The following is a 22,702-nucleotide window of genomic DNA, read 5'->3' on the forward strand; positions in this document are numbered from 1 at the left end:
CCAGTTTAGTCACCCCAGGGTCAGGGACTAACAACTAGGAACCAACCTATAGCTGAGACCTCACTGAATTATACAAGTTATTGAAACTATTTAATATTCAACTTGTTTAACTTGCTTACTTTTCTTCTCCCATTTTTTTCCCAGGAAAACCACAATAGTCACCCTCCAGTCCTCTCTCTGTCTGCTCATTCTGTCTCTGCATTTCCCTGAGTGGCCCTTAACAGCATGACATGCCTATTAGTTTTTCACGACTGTGATGTGACTATAATAAAACCATCTTCCTTCACGACAAACATTTTCATGTCTGTGTGTCTTACCATACCTCATTAAACAAAATCCCAGGTATATCTTAAAACTGCTTCATAAGATGAATTGGGGCATATTCCTTCTGCCTCTGTTTTCTGAAAATATTTGTATGAGATCGGTTTAATTTCTTAAATGTTTGGTAGAAAACACCAGTGTACCCATCTGGGACTGCAGAATTGCTTATAGAAAGATTTTTAATTACAAATTCATTTATATATATAAATAATATATATATTTCAAATTATATATGTAAATATATATACTTCAATTATATATATATTTCAAATATATATTTGTTCAGATTTTCAATTTTGATCACTTCCAACATTTCTGCTAATAGTTATCTGTGTCTTTTCTTTTTGATCACTCCATCTAGAGTTTATTAATTGTATTGATCTTTAAAAATATAATTTAAAGCTGGGCGCGGTGGCTCATGCCTGTAATCCCAGCACTTTGGGAGGCCGAGGCAGGCACATCACGAGGTCAGGAGTTTGAGACCATACTGGCCAACATGGTGAAACCTCATCTCTACTAAAAATACAAAAATTAGCTGGGCATGGTGGCACGTGCCTGTAATCCCAGCTACTCGGGAGGCTGAGGCAGGAAAATCGCTTGAACAAGGGAGTCAGAGGTTGTAGTGAGCTGAGATTGTGCCACTGCACTCTAGCCTGGTGACAGTGAAACTCCATATAAAAATATATATATATATATGTATATAATTTACAGTTTCATTTATTTCTTCTGTTGTTTCTAATTCATTATTTCTAGTCACATTTTCATAGTTCCTTCCTTCTACTTAACTTGGCTTAATTTATGCTTCTTTTCCTATTTTCATAATATGCAACACAAGTTCAATTTTATATCTTTTTTTCTCATCGAGAAGAGCTATACCTGTTCTTTTAAGCACATTTTAGCTGTATTCACAAATATAAAGTGCATTTTATACTGAATTTTTATTCATTACAAAGTATTTTCTAATTTCCATTGTGAGTTCTTCTTTGATCCATGCATTATTCACATCCTTGTTTAATTTCCAAATGTTAGCAACTTTCCAGATATATCTGTGCGATTGATTTTTTCATTAATTTCATTTTGGCCAAAGAACATATTCTGTATAACTTTAATCCTGTGAAATTTACTAAAACTTACTTTATGGCTCAGTAGATGGTCTGTTTCTGTGTTGCAAGGTGCACTTGAGACAGTATGTGTTCTGTTGACATTGAGTGAAATATTTTACAAATGTCAATTAGGTCAAATTGTATGATAATGTTAAGTCTTCTGTATTTTTACTTATTTTCTTTTCATTGCGTCAGCTTATAAGAGAGGAATGTTTATTTTCCAACTATAATGTAAATTTGTCTATTTGCTCTTTGAGTTCTGGAAGATTTTGCTGGATATATTTTGCTTTGTTGTTGGGTGTATATATTTATGATTATTATGCCTTTGTGATAAACTGACCTTTTTATTATAAGTGTTCATCTGTATACCTGATAATATGACTTATTCTGGACTATTATATGTTCTATTAATATAGCCATTTCACATTTTTTAAGATTTATGTTTGCACAGTATTATTCCATCCTTTTATTTTTAACCTATAATTGTTCATATAGGCATACCTCATTTATTGTGCTTCACTTTATTGTGCCTAGCAGATATTGTTTTTGTTACAAATTGAAGGTCTGTGGGAACCTTGCATCAAGCAAGTCTATCAACACCATTTTCCCAAGAGCATGTGCTCACCTCTTGTCTCTGTGTCACATTCTGGTAATTCTCACAGTATTTCAAACTTTTTCATTATTATATTAGCTATGGTGACCTGCAATCAATGATCTTCCATAATACTGTTATAAATGTTGTCAGGTGCCATGAACCACACCCATTTAAGATGATGAATTTAATCAATAAATCTATGTGTTGACTGCCCTACTGACCAGCCATTCCTCAATCTCACTCCCTCTTTTCACAACCTTCCTATTAACTGAGAGAAAACAATACTGAAATTAGACCAATTAATATCCCTACAATGGTTTCTAAGTATTCACATGAAATAAAAAGCTAATGACTCACTTTAAATCAAAAATAAAAAAATTATTAATCTTAGTGAGGAAGGCATTGTGAAAGATTACAAAGGTCAAAAGCTATGCCTCTTGCACCAAAGAATAAGCCAAGTTGTGAATGCAAAGGTTTTAAAGGAAATTAAAAGTGCTACTTCAGTGAAGACACAAATGATAAGAAAGTGAACCAGTCTTATTGCTGATACAGAAAAGGTTTTAGTGGTCTGGATAGAAGATCAAACAAGCAACAATATTCCTTTACACCAAAGCCTATCCAGAGCAAGGTCCTAACTCATCAATTCTAAGAAAGCTAAGAGAGGTGAGGTAGCTGCAAAAGAAAAGTTAAAAGGTAGTAGAGGATGATTCATGAGGTTTAAGGAAAGGAGCTGCCTTCATGACATAAAATATCATAAAGATAGTGAAAGTAGGCATCCAAAAATGTTATAGGTAGAGTCAGACGACAGTAAACAACCTAAGCAGCCAAAAACGTCACTACATGCATCATCATATTCTTTGATCAGATTCACAATGTGTTTACCCTCCTTATCCAGGGTCATTTGAACCTTATGATAAATCTTATTTGAAGATTTTATGAACGTTAAATCATAATCCAATAAATAGTCTCTCTCCTGGCCAATTTATCTCCATGGGTATAACATCCTGAGAAGGGTATAAATCAAATGCAAGGAATGCCTGGTCCTCAGTGTCTAAATTGTTATAAACTTGTTAACAGTAGACAAATCTATTTTTCCTACCACCTTTGTATTGCACTATATACTGGTATTTGGGAGAGAAGAGGAAGTTTTGTCACCACAGGAGAAGTCATATAATTCTACAGTGGTTTTTTTTTTTTTTTTTTTTTTTTGGTCTCTTGGCAGGACTCCCTATGGCCAAGGGCCTTAAGAGAGAAAAGACATATAGCTAATTAATTGTTCTAAGCCATATAGGAATGGATGTGGACAGGCACTTGTTACTTCTTAAAATTATTATTTTAAGTAAAAAAGCCAACAACAAAACAAAAGTTAAAAGATGGACTTATTTTTAACTTCTATGTGTTGAGCTACTGTGAGCTTGGTTTTTGTTACACTTATAACAGTTAGCCTTATATATCAAACATAAGCATTGTTCTGAAAAATATAGGTACATAGATAGATAGATAGATAGATAGATAGATAGATAGATAGATGGATCTTCACAACTCATGATTGGTAGTATTATACCCAGGAGGCTTTGTTACAAAATATTTTTATCCTGGTAGTAAAAAATTTCCTTTAATTCTATAGTAAGCAGAAAATTTTTATGGTTGGGGTGGATGCAAAAGTGACACATAATAGCTTAGAAGGCAACTAAACTTGTTTTACCTGCTGCTTAGGCATTTTTGTACCCCCTTTCTTGATTTGGAGGGTTTGACCTTAAGCTAATTTTTTCCCTGAAAGCCGGTCCTTACAATCTTATGCACCCACCTCTTCTGCAGTAGTCCAGGAAACTTGTATAGTTTTGGCAGCAGAACATTAGCAGTGAAACAGGTCCAGGCCCAGTGGGATGCCAAATGAGGGAGATTCATACCTCTGGTTTTCAAAATACCATGATTTTGGTTTCCTTGGATGTAAAACAAGGAGAGATAATTAACATTTATAGTTTGACAATTATAAGAGTAATTCATATATCAGAATAGAAAAAGGAAACTATTACATTAGGGTACCAACTAAAAATATGAAGAAAAATTATAACTTGGTGCTTTCTAGAGGATTCTTGTAGCCAAGAAATAATGATTTAATCTGTACTCAAAGTTAGGGCTGAAATCTAGCATTAAGTATTACGCTTTACCCTTGAAACATTTTTTTAGCTGCCCTTTTTATTAAACAAAAAATTATAGCAAGGCCAATTTGCATGCAAGGTAAGTTTTAGGCTTATCATGCTTGCCTGAATAGCTGCATAAAATGCAGCAAGAATTGATTGGCCATATAAACTCCTTTCGAGTTGGTTTTGCTGAAAGTTTACCTAAAAATAGAATATTTTAGTTTCAGTCTTGGTAAAATAACCAGTGTCTCCAATTGTTTGAAGAAAAAAAACTATAATTGAACTTATGCAGACAACTATATTGTCATAAAATTCAATCTGAATTTTGGAGGACTCAGAAAGGTAAGTTTGCTTACAAAAATGTACTTTACCCAAATAATCTAAAAGATTTTTTTTTTTGGTCCCTTCTTTAACCAGAGCTGCAGCTTTTAAAACAAGTGTTTGTTTACCTGGGAAATGCCATTTACAAACCAAACAGCTCATGAGAACTATTAGGCACTGTAGAATTTAGCAGCTCCTCACAATTAGTCCTAGAAAAGAGGCTCTCTGCTTATTAGGTAGCAAGATTTTGTGTAAGCCATTTTTATTTTATCATAGAACTCTTTTGGGAAACATTATTTCCATTAGCATAGGGGTAGCTTCAGTTAATATTTCATAGCAAGGCAGTAAATGCCCTATCAAGCAGAAATTCTCTAGTTCGGTCATTGTCATTGAAAGGTACTCACAGATTTTTCCATCAGCCCCGATAAAAGCTCCACATAAAGGGCTATGCAGCAGAGGAAAGCTTTACCCTATATTTTGTGGGCTTTTACTAGTTCCTATTTAGTGTGTTTAAATAACATTTTTTAATAAATAAATTTAATAAATGTTTAAATACCATTTGCTAAAGAGCCGATTTATATGTCTTCAGTTTTTATAGTACTAGAAAAGAGAAAAACAACCCCCAGTTAGATATAGTACCCATTTTCATAAGACTTTTTGGTAAAAGGGGGTTACAACTACCTTACATAAAGCTTGTTTAAACATCTTAAATTTTATAATTCTATTAAACTGTATGTTTTTATGTTCAGGTCTCAGGAACCCTTTTTTATCCCCAGACCATTTTACCTTTTCTGGTGAAAAGGATTTGGTTTCCCAGCAGGGAGTTACATCTATAAGACCTATGAGGGACCGCAGATTTGATAAGGCTTCTTAAATAGTCCTGTCATTCTGTCAGAGGAGCACCCATGTAAAAGGGGTCCCCTTAACCCCCAAATTTACCATGACCTAGGTAATAGGCATATTTGGCAGGAGGATATCCCAGTTATCATAAAGCTAGTCCAACATGTCTTGCATATGAAACATATCAACTGCTTCATCTGGGGTACTTCACTTGGTATTTTATAGTAAGAGTGGGGCAGTCCCCTTCTCAGGGCAAACAAACCTTACAATGGCATTATCTGGCCCACTAGGCAGGAATAAACATGAAACTACTTGATCAATAAATGCAAACAAAATGCTAACATTGCTGATATTATTTTACCAATAGTTTTAAAGCCATCTTATTTATTAAAGATTTTACTTAAGTCATGTGAACTTGAAAAAACATTTGACTAGTCTTTTTTAAGTCTCTGATTTAAGCACTTTTACCTATTTTTTTAGCCAACTAATTAGAACTCTTTATATATATATTTTAGCAGTGAAACACTGTATGCCTGACATAAATACATGGACATATCTAGGCATGCCGATAGACGTACATTTTATAGATTCATAAAGACTTCCTTTTCCTTTTTTTTTTTCAATTTTAGACTTTCAAATTCTTGATAACATGTTGCACCACCCTAAGCAGTTTTCAGCTAAATAGACCTAAATTTGCATATTAAAGGAAACAACTCAGGTGACAATCAGATAGCAAAATTTACATAATAAGGTACAAAAAGAAAAAGTTTGGTACGCTAAAGAAAAATTAAAATGAATTTAACTGCCAATTAAACATAAAATTATAGAATTTATAAAGGCATTCAAATACATACACACATATATACATACATACATACACGTACACACACAAAGATCCTATAGATTTACTTTAGTACTCTGGCCGTGAGATGAATATAAATTCGCCGGTTTGCAAAAAAACGGTTAGATCCAAAGAGTGGTTTTTTAACTCAGTATGAAAGTAACACCAGATTTAAAGCAGGCAGAAAATAGAGAAAGAGAACTTAGGAACTCTATAGTTCGCAGGTCGACCTTAGGGATCTTTTTCCTTAAGGTAAAATGTACACAAAGACCATATTACTTCCATTTTACATAAACTGTGGAAAGTAGAGGTGCCACAAAACCTACAGTGTGCTCAAAAGGGGGTCATTCTCCTTGGTTTTTTTTTTTTTTTCCATATTCTTAGTTAATTTCTTTCCTACTTTTTTTTTTTTGAGACGGAGTCTTGCTCTGTCGCCCAGGCTGCAGCACAGTGGCGTGACCTCGGCTCACTGCAAGCTCCGCTTCCCGGGTTCATGCCATTCTCCTGCCTCAGCCTCCCGAGTAGCTGGGACTACAGGCGCCCGCCACAACGCCCGGCTAATTTTTTGTATTTTTAGTAGAGACGGGGTTTCACCATGTTAGCCAGGATGGTCTCCATCTCCTGACCTCGTGATCCACACACCTCGGCCTCCCAAATTGCTGGGATTACAGGCGTGAGCCACCGCGCCCGGCCCCTACTTTTTTTTTTTAAAGGCGGAACTGATGAGCCGTGGATGAAAATGACAGTTCAGTTCCTCATTCAAATATGCACAGACAAGCCAAATTGAGATTAATTCTGAGAGAAAAGCAATTGAGGAGACCCTTTAGAAATGCATCTTTGAACTCGAGTTGGGATCCTAAAGCAACAAATTCCTAGGAGAATAAAACAGCTCAGAATAAATCAAGGACTATCAACCAAAACAGGAGGTCCGAGGCTCAGGAGGACTCACCAGTTCCACAGGAGGAGAAGCCCAAACTCGGTGAGGCTTCAATGGGCTCCAGCTGGTACCTTAGCTCTGGTTTTGGGATACTCCTTCGAGATCCAGAGTCTTCTCTGAGGCCCCATGTGTTTGGGCGCCATATTATTGTCGACAAAAAGAGTGGAACTCTGTAAAATATTTGAAGAGATTTATTCTGAGCCAAATATGAGTGACCATGGCCCGTGACACAGCCCTCAGGAAGTCCTGAGAACCCGAGGTGGTTCGGCGCAGCTTGGTTTTATACATTTTAGAGAGCATGAAACATCAATCAAATACATTTAAGAAGTACATTGGTTTAGTCCAGAAAGGCAGAACAACTCAAAGCAGGAGCTTCCAGGCTATGGGTAAATTTAAACATTTTCTGGTTGACAATTGGTTGAGTTTGTCTGAAGACCTGGGATAGATAGAAAGCGAATGTTCAGGTTAAGATAAAGATCGTGGAGACCAAAGTTCTTTCGAAGTCTTACAGTGGCTGCCCTTAGAGGCAACAGGTGACCAATGTTTCCTATTCAGATCTTAGTTAATCTCTTTAGGATTGGGAGGGTCTGGAAGAAAAAGATCTAGGTATGTTAGTAGAGATTCTTTACAGCTGCACATTTTCCCCCACAAAGAAACGCTTTGGAGGGTCATTTCAAAATATGGCAAAGAAACATGTTTTTGGGTAACATATTTTGATTTTCTTCTTTGTCTTGTAATGTTATGCCAGAGTTAGGCTGGAAAGTAAATCATGATATATAGGGTTAAATAAAATCCATCTGATGAGAATTTATGATTTGTAGGGCATGACTCCCCAGACCCCTTAGATAGGCATTTGGGCAAGATAAAAAAATTAAGAGTTTAGTCCTCATTTCCATACATGTAAAATATAAAGAAGTTATTCCATTTTTAGGTAGTCAAGACAAAAAAAACTGCACACAAATATTCATGGAGCTTTGTTCATAATGGCCTGAAAAGGCTCAAAGGGGCCCATACATCCATGAATAGGTAAATTGACTTTTGGGGGGTTTTTGGGGGGTTGTTGTTATTGTTTGTTTGTTTTGAGATGGGGTCTCACTCCATTGCCCAGGCTGGAGTGCAGTGGTGCAATCATGGTTCACTCCAGCCTCGACTTCCTTGGGCTCATGTGTTTCTCCCACCTCAGCCTCCCCAGTCACTGGGACTACAGGCACACACCACCGTGCTCAGCTATTTTTTGTATTTTTTGTAGAGATGGGGTCTCCCCATTCGACTTCCTTGGGCTCATGTGTTTCTCCCACCTCAGCCTCCCCAGTCACTAGGACTACAGGCACACACCACCGTGCTCAGCTATTTTTCGTATGTTTTGTAGAGATGGGGTCTCCCCATGTTGCCCAGGCTGGTCTCAACCTCCTGGGCTCGAGTGATCCTACCTCTTCAGCCTCCTGAGTAGCTGATACTACAGGCAAGAGCCACTGTGCTCCCTGGTAAATTAACTTTTTAAATGTAGCACACCTATAGCAATGTAATATTAAGAAACAGACACACAATAACACTGATGAATTTCAGAAACTTTATGTAGAAGGAGCAGAGCCAGACAAAAGAAGCACTTATGGTATGTTTCCATTTCTATGAAATTTTAGAAAATGTGTAGTTAATTAATGGAGACAGAAAGCAAATCAATATTTGTCGTGGGCTAGAGGTCAATGGGGGGTTGTTTGGAAAGTGGCACAAGGTAACCTTTTAGAGTAATGGAAATGTTGTATACCTTGTTATGGTGTTTACAAGAGCACATATAATTGTCAAAAACTCAACTAATACCCAAGACAATTTGCACCTGACAGAATTAAACAGGAACAAAAGACTTTATTTAAGACCACTGTAATAAGACACAGAAAGAGGGCTCAATGCCACTGAAAAAAAAAAAAGCAGGAGAGATTTTAAGCACAGAGGTCCCTAAGTGGAAAAGTACTGTATGTTGGTCAATAGGGTTAGACCATCTGTGTTTGCTGATTGGTGCTTAGGGAAGTCAGGCTCCTACTCTCCCACAGAGATTAGGAGATAAGAAAAGGTTCTACCTTTCTTAATTATTGAATTTCAAAGAGATGACACCCAGGTTTTTGAGAAAGATGGTTCTGCACTGTAGAACTGATAAGAGGCCAGAAGATTTACATCTTAAAGGAGCAGAGAAAATGTACACTTTGCAAGTTTTTTTAAAGTGAATGGTCTAAAAATAGGGAGCTCAGAGGCCAACAATCAGGAAGAACCCTGTCTAAAGGTTAGGCAGCAGGAAACATTAGGCCATCTTGGTCAGTGACTATCTGCACTGTTTTTTTCTATATGTAATACCTATGATAAAGTTTAATTTATAAATTAGGTTCAGTAACAGATTAACAACAACTAATAATAAAACAATTATAACAATATGCCATTATCACTAATCTTGCACTTTGGTTCATTAATATGTAAAATAAGGGTTACTTGAACACCAGCACTGTAATACCAACAGTTAATGTGACAACTGAGATAGCTACTAAGTGACTAATGGGCGGGTGGCTTAGACACTGTGGATACGCTTTACAAAGGGATGATTCACATCATTCACATCCTGGGTGTGACGGATTAGGACAGCCTAAGATTTGATCAGATACTTAGAAGGCAAGCAATTTATAATTTATAAATTATTTCTGAAATTTTCCATTTAATATTTTTGGACCTCAGTGGACCATGCAGTTGACAATATATGCAAAACATATATTGTATATTTCATTTATGTAAAACTTAAAGATTATAGTGATATTAATGTTGAATAAATAAACTGAAACTTTATCAAAACCAGGAATGGAAGGCACTACTGTACACCTAAAGTAGATGTGTTAATTGTATTTTATATCTCAATAATGTTTATTAAAAATAAAAATCAATAAACCATGGAAAGTGTTGGGGAAATTATGATGTCATGGAAAGTGTTTTGATAATAATTAAAAACAAAATCTGCCAATGCAGGAAACTTCTCCACAAACGCAGGAAAGAAACAATTTTATCATTGAATAAGCATTAAATCGATTGTGATTTCTATCAGAAGCAATCTACTAAAGAGTTTGCAATGAAAAAATTCTTCACCATTTTTATATAGCCTGGCAGATACAATCCACTACACACATGTTAATTGTTTTTATCTAAAGGAAATCTAAAGGAAAGAATAACACTTGTATCTCTTGACAAGCAGAAAGCTCCATCTTGAAGCCAAGTGCCTAGACAGTAAACTATCATGAAGATGGGGAGACAGGTGCCACTCTTGGATATTTTCATTTCTAAGAGAAAGCCAATAGGCCTCCAAAGATATTCTGAAGATGCAAAACTGGCAAGAGGCTTATTTAGGTTCTTTCTTTCTGATGCAAAACTCGCAAGACGCTTATTTAGCCTCCCTGCCCTCCCCTCCTCTCTTTCTTTTCTTTCAAGGGACTCTCACTCTGTTGCGCAGGCTGGAGTGCAGTGGCGCGAGCTCGGCTCACTGCAACCTCCGCCTCTCGGGTTCAAGCGATTCTCCCTGCTCAGCCTCCGGAGTAGCTGGGATTACAGGTGCCCACCACCACGCCTGGGGAAGTTTTGTATTTTTAGTAAAGAAAGGGTTTCCCCAGGTTGGTCAGGCTGGTCTTGAACTCCTGACCTCAGGTGATCCACCCACCTTGGCCTCTGAAAGTACAGGAGTAAGCCACCATGCCTGGCCTTTTTTTTTTTTTTTCATACATTTCAGTGAGACAGAGATAGCGCTTACAATTTCACGTTTTCTAAACACAATGCTAAAGAGGAGGTGGGTAGTTATCTTTCTCTTTTTGCAACAGAGAACCTTCACTTTTTCTTTACATATTTTTATTTACCCTTAGAAAGGGCCCATGCAATCGAACAATAGTATTAAAAAAGCATCATCCCCTATTATTTAAGGAATAAACTACTGTTTCATTCAATAACATGGAAGAATTTAAAAAAATTATGGCTTTTGCAAAACATATTGTATATTTCATTTATGTAAAACTTAAAGACTATAGTGATATTAATATTTATGCAAAACTTAGAGACTAAAGTGATATTAAACAAATTAATAGTTTCCTGGATCTAGGTATAGGATAGAGTATTGAATGGGATTGGGTACAATAGAAGATTTTTGGGTGATGGAAAACTTACATATCTTGAATGTGGTGATCACATGTTTGTTAACTCAGTGAACTCTACAATCAAAATAAGTGCATAATATTATATGTAAATTATACATCTATAAAAAATTAACCAGTAAGTATATCAAAAAGCTGACAATGGTTTCTGAGACGCTGTCACTATACATCCTACTTTTTGTAATGTTTGAAAATTTTCAAATAAGCAGAAATAACTAATAGAATGCAAAAATAAAATAAAAGCATTTGTGTGGAGACGAGATCAGTAACTTCAGTATCACCTGTGGGTTTACCGGAAATGAATCTCAGGTCCCACCCTATACTTACTAAATCAGCATGTAAATTTTAACTAGTTGCCCAGCTGATTCTCATACTTATTAAAATTTGAGAAGAATGTCATTAAAATATTTCTCAATAGATGAAACTTTATTATTTCTCTCGGAAGGATAAATGACTCCTAAATACCAGAAACTAGTGGAAGTCTCAACTAATGCCACATTTATGACGCTAGATTCATCGTCATAATAATGGATTTTATATTCTGCCCTCTGTTCTGGAATAGCATTGTCACTAAGAAGGGAGAAAAGGGTGCTGATGTTGACTTGGAATTTTGGCTTTAATTTCTAGGACACCAGAGTCCCATCTCATAAAGAAAGGTAGCATGAACTACCCAGAGTTGTGCCACTCACTCATTTATAAACGGTAAGACAGGGTTAGCAGGAAGAGCTTTGGAACCATAGCGAAGCTTTTCCATCCCTTCCCTGCATTGCTACCCACAGCAGGTGTTTCCTGGAACCTACGCTTTGGCCACAAGCCCAGCGGTCGCGGGGCGGGGGTAGGCGGAGCTGTGGGTGAGGAAAGGGCAATGCCTTAGGGGGGCGCAGCTGAGCTGTGGGACTGGTTGGTGTCGCGAGAAGAGGGGGGTGTTGCCGCAGAGAGGCGAGGCGGGGCGGAGCCGCGGGGTGGGGGCGGGGCGTTGCCGCTGGGGCGGAGCCGAGCCAGTGGAGGGCGGTGGGGGCGGGGCAAGCGCGGAGGACCAGGGACGGGCTCCGGACCCCGCAGTTAGCGCCGCCTGGCCTGGGGCGGACCGGGTCAGGGTTCCCCAGCTGTCGTCCCTATGGGGCTGTGTTTTCCTTGTCCCGGGGAGTCCGCGCCTCCCACGCCGGACCTGGTGAGTAGAGCAGGTCCCTGCGTCCGCCAGGCCGCGCCTTGAGCACCTGTCCTCGGGCTGCGGGGTGGGCTGAGCCATTGTACCTGGTGGCGCAGGTCGAGAGCCCGCGGGGGACCCTGCTAGCGAGGACGGGTGGACGCGTCAGGAGGGTCGTTGGTCCTGTCAGAGCGACCTAGGCCGTCGCCTCCGTGTAGATCTCCACTTTTGTAACAAAAAGTTGTCGAAAGGCGGCTGTGGCGTCTTTCTACCTTCCACTGACTTTGGCTGCACCGGATATTCATAGGGCGCCGGCGCACGCAGAGGGCGTTGCGCGTGGGACATTCTGGGGGATGCGATAGATGGAATTCGGCGCGAAAAGACATTGGTTTCCCCGGGAGCTCTTTAGTCGTCTAGGAGATGTGCATTTTCAACTGTGTCTACCATCTTTTAAAAGAAGGTGCTCGGAAGTCGCTTATACACCTGAGCTTTATCGGATATGTTTTTTTAATGATTTCTTTTTAGTATTTATCTCATTCTTTTACGTTCTCCCTTTAAAAGAATATGTAGTACAGAGTGTCCAATTTATGATGTTGTCGTATTTAACAAAAATACTGGACACTCAGTTACATTCGAATTTCAGATATACAAGGAATACATTTATAATATCGTTTTGTGCCATGCAATATTAGGGATCTAGTTCTACAAAAACATTACTTATTGCTTATCTGAAATTCAAATGTAGCTAGTGTGTGTGTGGTACAATACCTGTACACTTTTTGTAGCTTTCTGTTAACAGTATCTTTACATTAGTACTCCTTACAGGGAGTTAACATAAACCTGTTTCTCTTCTCTAGCTAAAAATTAGTTGAAGAAAATGAAGTATTTAGGGAAGTACATTAACTCTTCAGCTATTATAGATACTAAAAATTTAGTACTTATAAATTTGATGTGGGAAAGTTCAGCTTCTCTTTGTTGCTGCTGTTGTTTTAAATTAAGTTGATTTTGTTGTTCTGGGTGTTGATAAAATATAACGTGTCAGATTTGTTAAGCCCTCCCCCCATCCTCATACTATACCCTCTTCCCTTGATAACCACACGGCTCACTGCTTGGATGTCACTTTATCAGTGAAGCTTTTCCTGACCACGTTAAACGAAATATATTCCCCACAATACCACCCACCCATTCTCCCATTACTTATCTGCCATACCATCTGACAGACGTTTACTTACTTCATTATATTTGTCTGTGCGCCCGCAATTGGAATTTGTTTCATTTGGGAGGAGACATTTATCTATGTTTTTGCACTGTTGTATCCCAGCACCTAGAAAAAGGGTTTCATAATAAGTAGTACATGGTCTAGAAAAATAGCATTCACTGTTTTCTAATATGGAACAATACCTCTCATGAAATTACTCCAGTCCTTCCCTCCTACACACTGAGATTAGCCCACTTCATTTATTAACCTTTCCTAAAAACACCAGGTTACTTCAGACTCCATTTTAACTGGCAGTATCAAACCATGTATTTTCCTTCTTGTATTTGTCAGCATTATTTGTTTTATTATTGCCCTGACTAGCTTGTAGGCCTTTTTATTAAAAAAGAGAGTAAATAAATGATTATATAGGCAAACCTTGTATCTGTTTTAGCGTGTGATGATTTGAAGGTATATTGATTAGGAGAATGAAATTCAGAAAGTTGAGTAGTGGCATTCTTTGTGGGACATTTAGGGCCAGTACTGAATATTTTTGTAAACTGTTACAGTGCCTATGAAATAAATGTGAATAATTTATTAATAATAATGTTTGTTATTATTTTAATACATATTTTTACACATTTATTTAGGAAGAGAAAAGAGCAAAGCTTGCAGAGGCTGCAGAGAGAAGACAAAAAGAGGTAAGATTAAAGATCAAGTTTTGCCTACTTAGATAATTGAGTTTGTATTTTATTCTTCATAGATGTCCATAGCTAGATTTTCTAACGCAAATGGCCTTTGATATCCCAAAAATTTACATTTAAAGGTAATTATTTTCAAAATAATTTCCTTATTTATATGAATTGCATTAATATATTTAGATTAATATATGAAAACTATCATATCTTCTCTAAATTCAGATACTCTTTTAGTAACATCCTTCCTTTTAAAATGGCTGTGCATTGTAAAATACTTACAGATGTGAAGCAAGTTTAGGGGAAAATTTGTATAGTTACAAAATACCCAGTGAAGAAATGATGTTTTATGTAAGGCTGTTGTAGAAACACTCCTTCTATGTTACCAAAAATAAACCAACTCCCCAGCCCCAAAGAAAAACCTAGAAAGCAAAGATAGACAAAAAAATGTTTAGCACACTGGACAGATTTTTGTTGTCTTTCTGTATTTCTTATCAAATTTCTTCAAGGCTGCATCTCGGGGAATTTTAGATGTTCAATCTGTGCAAGAAAAGAGAAAGAAAAAGGAAAAAATAGAAAAACAAATTGCTACATCTGGGCCCCCACCAGAAGGTGGACTTAGGGTAAGTATTAAAATTTTCTTAGTGATTAACTTAACTGGCATTTTAAAAAAACTTAAGTAGCAATCCATTCATAATTTTCTCCTGAAATGTATTATCAGAAAATTTTGAAATAGTTTAAAAGCATGAGTAGTAAATATTGGAAGTAATACCAATTTATTTTAACATTTATTGGAATCAATTAGCTTTTTTCCCCAAAATGAAATAATAGATTTATTATTTTAACACTATATTTTAATACTCTTATGCTTACTACTAATCTTAAATAATTCAAAAATTCAAGCAATATGGAAAAGTATAAAGAAGTGTAAAAGTCATCCAAACTAAGTATCATTTTGACAGACATAATTTCTAACCTTCATTTACATATCTTATTAAATTGGATTACACTATAAATTCTGTTTTATGGCCTGAGCTCTTTTACTCATTGATTTGGAATCTTTGATCTTTCCATTGCCACTCTTTATTATAGTTACGTAAATGTTAATTTGGATTACAGAATGTATACAGGTGTGGGTATCATATACATACCTCCCCAGGTATGGATCCCAGAGCTAGACACTGGGAATATAATGGTGGACAAGTTAAGCAGAGTCTCTGAATGCTGGAGTCTTTACAGTCTAGCAGGACTTTAAAGGATTTATTTTTAAAATCCCTTAAAGCTCAGGAAAATAATGGCTCAGATACTAAGAATTTATTCTTGGTCCATTTTTAAAGTAAATAGAAGTTAGTATATTTGCGAAAAGGACAGTGTCTTTAATTTCAGTCATTTATATTTAACTAGTCAATGATTTATGAGTACTTTTCAACAGATTCATTGGTTTTTTTCTCTCAAAACTACACACACACACACGCACATACATATACATGTACATATACACATACGCTTGCCTACATGTAGATAGTCTCCTAACCTGTGGGGCAGGCAGCTTATGAACACCCTTAGCAGTTGATTCTGGCTCAAGAATATCACAGAAATAAGAATGTGTGACTGTTTATTTTACCATTGTAAGTTACTTCATCTAATATCATTTAATGAATGAAAATTTATTTATAAAGTTTTTTTATGGTGAACTTTTAGCAATATATAAAGTAATTAGTTTCAGTATAAGGTAAATAAGTCTGACCATTTTGCTTATGTTTTTTATAATTCCATAATAGAACAGAATAGGTCTAGTGTAAAGTAAAACAGTTGGGTGATAACAAGGTCAATTCTTTATCAGAAATATAGATTCTTTCTTTCAATATTCTGTTGAGATAAAGTGCTGTTTCACTAGGTTTACTTCATATAGGGTTGTCAAAAACAAACACAAAATTACAAAAATTAAATTGTAGGACTGGAAATAATGTTGAGATCCACTATTTCACAGTAGAAGTGGTGAAGGTATTAAGTTAAAGTCATGTGTAATGTTATAGGAAAAGGATACTTTAATCAACACTTAATCATAATTAAGAAGACACTTACTTCACAAGTTCTAACCTAATGAAATTAACATCAGCTTTTAAACTATAAGAAAGAAAGAGGCTTTCTTAAACTTGAAGCTTCCACACTCTGAAGTCTACAGATTAAAAAAAAAATTAGGCCTTATATTACTTACGATCCCTTCAAAAGTGCTCAAAAATGTAAAACATACCCGATGTTAAATTTAGTTTCTGTTTTTCTTTGTGTACTGTTCTTATAAGAAATCTCTCAAACTCACTTAGTAAAAATGACCTTCAGGACCATGAAACTAGATAGTGGCAGGAGGATTTTCTCCAGTGGCTCACTGTCATTAGCCACTGCTGTTGTCCACTGTGAGTAATTTTTCCTTGGAATATTCCTCATCACCTACCACTAACACACTGGCTTCAAGTGGCATGCTCCATTCTGCTTGACACATGCACAACATGTCAAGAGCATGAAGTGAAAAAATTCTGGAAGGCTCAGGGATAACAGAAGGGAAAAATACAAGGCAGAAGTACTTAACCCTCAAAACTCTTGGCCTATGGTCCTTTAATGGCTGCTGTCTGGCTTGTTTCATGGGCTGGCCTGAAGTATCGGTAGAGTCTTCCTAAGGTAGGAAGGTTAGGAAGACTCTTCCTTAGGTAGAGTCTTTCTGACCTGACTCTACCTAGAGTATGAGTCTAGTTTGCATTCCCTGTCTTCACACCTTTCACCTATTCATCTCCTGACCAGTGCTGCATCTTTGTAATTAGCATTGGTAATGCTCACTGTCTTCTGACTTCTTACCTGAAGAAGTCAATGTGATGATGGCATCAGGATGCAAAGTACTATCAGTACAGGATATAGCAGCACAGGAGTAAGGGCAGACCTCTAGTACAATGGCTTTCAACCTTAGCTGCATGTTGGAGTTTCATAGGCAGCTTTCAAAAAGGATTGTTCATTGGGCTCCACCTCACACCAGTCAGAGTCTCTGAGAGTAGGGTTTAGCCATCAGGACTGTTTTAAGCTTCCCAAGGTAATCTAATGTGAACCCAGATTGAGAATCACTATCCTAGCGTTTATAACACTTGTCCTAAGAGAGATGTTTTGGAAGATAGAGTCCCATGGGAATAAATGTTTAAAAATGCTAAATTGTATATTGTAGACTATATCCCCTTCTTAGAGACTAAAAAAGGCACAGAATTATGGCCTCTAAGAAGTTGTACAATGAAGAAAAGCAAGTTTACTTGGATTAATCTTTAATTTTGAAAATTTATTTAAACATAGATTTTATATATATATATATATATATATATATATATATATATATATATATATATATATATAAACCCAATAATATTCCTTGGATGTACCTGGAAAACACTATCAAGAGATTGCTGAATATCTCTGGTTCTATCCCAGTGGCTCTTCAGGACCTATCACAGATTTAATAGACTTCATTAAACAAAGGGGCAAATGGAATATTTTCTCAACTCAAGAAGGAAAAGAGCTTGCCAAACCATTTTTTAATGATTTCTGCCATTTCTTGACTCCCTGGCTCAAACAAGAATTTTTAAATTTTTGTTTTGTGGTGTTTTATTTTGTGTTCCTTTACTGATTATTGGATATTTAGGATCTTGCTACTGAATAGCAGGTTCACTGTGCAGTGGTTACCAACTTCAGAGTCCAATGGACAGAATACTCATGCATGTAACATTTACATGAAGAGGCTGAGCACAGTCACTCACACGTGTAATCTCAGCTGTGAGAGGGAGGCTTTGGGAGGCTGAGAAGATGGGATGATCACTTGAGGCCAGGAGTTAAGAGACCAGCCTGGGCAACATAGCGAGACCCTGTCTCTACAAAAATAACAAATAAATTAGGTGTGGTGGCATGTGTCTGTGGTCCTAGCTACTCGGGAGGCTGAGGTGGGAGAATGACTTGAGCCTGGGAGGTTGAGGCTGCAGTGAGCCATTCCCACCTCACCCCAGCCTGGGCGATAGAGTGAGACCCTGTCTCAAAAAAACCCCAAAACAAAACCAAAAACATTTAACGTGGAGTGAGTTTATTACTTACAGATTGGCAACAAGGGACAACAGAAGCCTAGGATTCATTATAAGCTTGTCTCCCAAGGAAAACTGCCTGGGGTTGATGACATCTGTGTGTGCCCCACTTGAACCTCAGATGAGTGCCCTGGGTTTTATGACCTGGGGGTTAGAAGGGGAGGTACTACATGACTCCTTGGGCTAAAGCATTGAAGGACATCCTGTCTTTAGGGAGGGACTGGAACAGAACTTGAGCTGTCCTGGCCATTCATTTGCTATCCCAGGATGTTACATTCCCAGCACATTCTACAGTTACTCTTGAAAACTACAGGCAAGACAGTGGGAGAGAGCTATCCTGCAACTACCCACCAATCTGACCAGATATTTTTTCTTCTTTATGCTTTTAAACTATCATCTTATTTCAGGCTTTGGACTATAATGTAAAATTTTATGAATAGCTGCTATTCAGAAAAGTCATTTTGCATTTCTGTGTCCCATATTCCTCTTTTTACCTGTTTGTTCACTAAAATACTGTTATGTAACTTTAAGTAAAATTTACTTTTCTGTCTCTTTTTTATCTTTTCTAGTGGACAGTTTCATAAAGCATAACATGAGTAGAAGAATCTACTGCCAATAACTGTTTATTATCTGCAATCAAGTGGACTTCATCAATTTAATTTCTTCTCTTTGAATAAATGAAGATTCAGACTTTGTAATATTATTGCCCTTAAGTACAATGCTAAAAAAACTTTGATTTTCAAGCTTAGAGAATGGCTAGACTTTTCATTAAATACTGATTTTCCTACATTTGCTCTTTTGCAGTTAGTGGGTGATTTGCTATTTTTCTTAGTAGTTAAAAAATGGAACTAAATAGTGAATATACATACACTGCATGTAAACGTTCTGCATATACCTCTAAGATTAAAATTCGCACTTTTCATCCTTTATAAAATGATCTAACTACTTATATTTGTGCTGCGTCGCCTTACATCTGTTTTTATTTCACTATATATGAAGATGTTTGGTTAAACTTATGGACTTAGTGCCTTTAAACTGATCATCAGGGAGAATCTTGAAAAAATCATTTGAAGGGCTGATGTGAAGGAGCACTGTAAATTTTTATAACTTAGTAATGAATATTCTTAGGCAGATGTAAAATTTTTTCCAATTTATTTTTATTTATGTAGCTTGTAAAATTAACATACCATGTTTTACTTTGTGATAAAGGATTTTCTGTTTGCTGAATTTAAAATTATATATTAGTGATACCATCAGAGGGCAGTGGTGTTCTATTGTATATTAAATTCAGCTCTGTAAAGATCTTTGTAGTAATCGAATGAGTTAAACTAATAATCTGGATGGGTTATAATGAGTAGTAATATATTTGTCCATATTTCATAAGTAGTGTTAATCTTGTGTACTTATTAGAGAATGATCATAAGATTTATACAGATGTGAAACTGCCAAGGCAAGTATGAATGTATGAAAAAAACATGTAGTAGGTACTATACTTACAAAAGGTCTACTTCAGATGTAAAAATATTAGGCGGTAATTCTGTACAATGCATAGTCATAAACCTTAACATTTTTGTTTATTAGAAACATGAATTTTATAGCATTTTTTGTTTCTCCTATATAATACACTGAAATAAAAGAATTGGTGTTAGCCATTAAGGCTGATAGCTCTTTTAAATGCCAAGGCCACATGTTGAGCCCTAAATTAAAATTTGCAGATATTAAGTGCTAATAGAAATTTTAAATTAAATCGACCAAGTTCACTTGCTTTACACAAAGGAAACTAAGCCACTATCTTCATCTATCCCTCCCACAAAAATTGTTATACTGCAGTGTATCGTACATGTTAATTTTAAAAAGTTTCAACTATTATATAATACAGGTCTCTTGACTTCTCATGGAAAAATTATTTTTTCTATTATGGTGTGAAATATTGTGTGAATATCTAGGCAAAACATAACAATTTGGCTCAATTTTCTTTAGAGGATTCATGCTGTTTTTGTTCATGAAGGGTAGTGAAATCATTGAACTATATTTTAGAATGAAAATTTTTGAGTTTATTAAAATGATTTTTTCAAGGCAGCAAGGAAAAGGAATGATTGATAGCTGATTTCATATAGAGCTAGAGCATATCATCCTTGAACTCTGCAAATCCTTTCCTCCATTTTAATATAGCAAGAACAATTTTGTCTTTACTACATCTTAAAGAATTAGAACTTGGGTTGGTGTAAGTGACTTACTTCCAGGGAATCATGCCCTATTTCTACCAGCAGGTCATACCTGAATGTCATGCTATCTATTGTTAACCATGAATGATATTCAGATCTATTACTTTTCGGGAAAAGTGGAACATGTTACTTCCAACCATGGCCTGTCACCATGAGTGTGATCAGCTTTCTCCAAAACCACATGGGTTGCAGGAGCTAAGGGGTAGTACCCAAATGTTAGGAACAGTGTTAGGAAAGGGCAAGGGAAAAGAAGTGACTGGATGTCTTATGAGAAACAGTAAATGACTAAAAAAAACAGTAAATGACTAAAAACATGACTAAAAAATTATATATAAAATATATATTTTATGTGTGTGTGTATATATATACACATAATATCTGCAAATTCTAATTTATATATGTGTGTGAATATACACACACACACACACGCACATACATATGTCCAGACATCTCCCTCATAAAATAACTGTCAGTTCCTATGAAAACCTTAAGTAGAAGCCAATTTCCCATAGTAAATAATTTAGGAGAAAATTATAATGCTTAAAATGTTGCTCAAAACCCATGACCTATTACTAAACTATAATTGGAACAGTAAAATGCATATATGTAACTATCATATCATGATTTAAAATTGCTTAAACCATTGCTGCGTACTACTAATCAAACTTACAGCTGCTAACAAAAGTTGTGAATTATTACACGGCCTCTTTGTAACGTGCTGCATGTTTTTTAAAACATCTCTGTGTTTCTATTTGTTCTACTGCTGGTATTTGGAATGTAATTTAACAGTTCCCAAACATGGTTTGGTTATAAATTGTGTATTGCCTTATAGGGATATAAATACACATTTTTTTCTATGTAAAAATTAGCTTTAGCTGTCTCTTTAACAAACTTTTATCTTTACTACATCCTAAATACTTAGAACCTGAGTTGGTGGTTAGGGAAACCTCAGGAACACTTTAATCACATTGAGATTCAGAAGAGCAACAGAACCAAAGTTTGTTTGGTGTGTTCATACAATCCCTGGATTTATAGGTGGACTTTCTATAAAGGAAAAATGATGTAATTAGTATCCTGTTTTTTTCTAAAGAAATAATACTATCATAAAAATTCCGTCTATCCTTTGTACCCCGGGAAAATGGACATGAACTTTGAATTTTCCCTTTCTCCAAATGTTTGACTTTTTATTTTTACTGATAAGCATTATGCTATGTTCTTAGAAGACAAAAGAAACTCTTGCCAGTTGTGAATAATTTCTGCATGAATAGACCAGTAAGAGGTAAGTAGCCATGACTGCCTATATGTGTTGAGACATAAGGTATATTTAACATCTCCAAGCAAGCATTTCAAATTCTCTTAACTGCTATACATGCTCTAAGCTAATTCAAATATAGTATTGTGGCTTTTTTCTTCAATTTTCTCAAAAGCTACAGACACAAGGCATTTGTATGTATAACAGACTTTGATGAAGTTTTGGTTCCAGTAACTCAAACACTAAGTTTCCCATTTGATATGGCTTTTTATTGTCCTATTCTCCCTCTTCTAGTTATGCTTCATCTTGCAAATATTGACTTTGAATGTGATTACTATTGCCTACGAGTTAAGTATTCATACATTACTCCCGTGGATATCATACTTTTTTGTTATTATATCCTGAATTGCATTGGCTTTTTTTTTTTTTTGAGATGGAGTTTCACTCTTGTTGCCCAGGCTGGAGTGCGATGGCACGATCTCGGCTCACCGCAATCTCCGCCTCCCAGGTTCAAGCGATTCTCCTGTCTCGGCCTCCCTAGTAGCTGGAATTACAGGCATGTGCCACCACGCCTGGCTAATTTTGTGTTTTTAGTAGAGACGGGGTTTCTCCATGTTGGTCAGGCTGGTCTCAAACTCCTGACCTCAGGTGATCCCCCCACCTTGGCCTCCCAAAGTGCTGGGATTACAGGCATGAGCCACTGTGCCCAGCCTGCATTGGCTATTTTTATAGTACCAAATTTGTGTTGAGTTTTGAGTTAATGTCTTCTAGTTATCAAAACAGGTTTGATCCATTCTTTGCAAGTACCTCT

General features: G+C 36.4%; 1 protein-coding gene and 1 long non-coding RNA gene across 2 annotated transcripts in view; one reads left to right on the forward strand and one right to left on the reverse strand.

The window, feature by feature from the left end:
- Positions 1 to 12,754, reverse strand: part of LOC129048663 (uncharacterized) — a 60,041-nt gene extending 47,287 nt beyond the window's left edge. Inside the window, exons 1-3 of the long non-coding RNA XR_008511188.2 lie at positions 12,526 to 12,754; positions 7,115 to 7,272; positions 3,827 to 3,962 (exon numbers count right to left, since the gene is read on the reverse strand). This is a non-coding gene — a long non-coding RNA (uncharacterized LOC129048663). The remainder of the gene's footprint in view (positions 1 to 3,826; positions 3,963 to 7,114; positions 7,273 to 12,525) is intronic.
- SVIP (small VCP interacting protein) lies at positions 12,275 to 21,877 on the forward strand. Its single transcript, NM_001133041.1, is given in 4 exon segments — positions 12,275 to 12,442; positions 14,264 to 14,314; positions 14,818 to 14,931; positions 18,984 to 21,877. Coding segments are annotated over 4 exon segments (234 nt in total). The 5' UTR covers positions 12,275 to 12,388; the 3' UTR covers positions 18,999 to 21,877.
- Positions 21,878 to 22,702: the final 825 nt, after the last annotated feature.

Source organism: Pongo abelii, chromosome 9 (genome assembly GCF_028885655.2).
Source record: "Pongo abelii isolate AG06213 chromosome 9, NHGRI_mPonAbe1-v2.0_pri, whole genome shotgun sequence".
NCBI lineage: Eukaryota > Metazoa > Chordata > Mammalia > Primates > Hominidae > Pongo > Pongo abelii.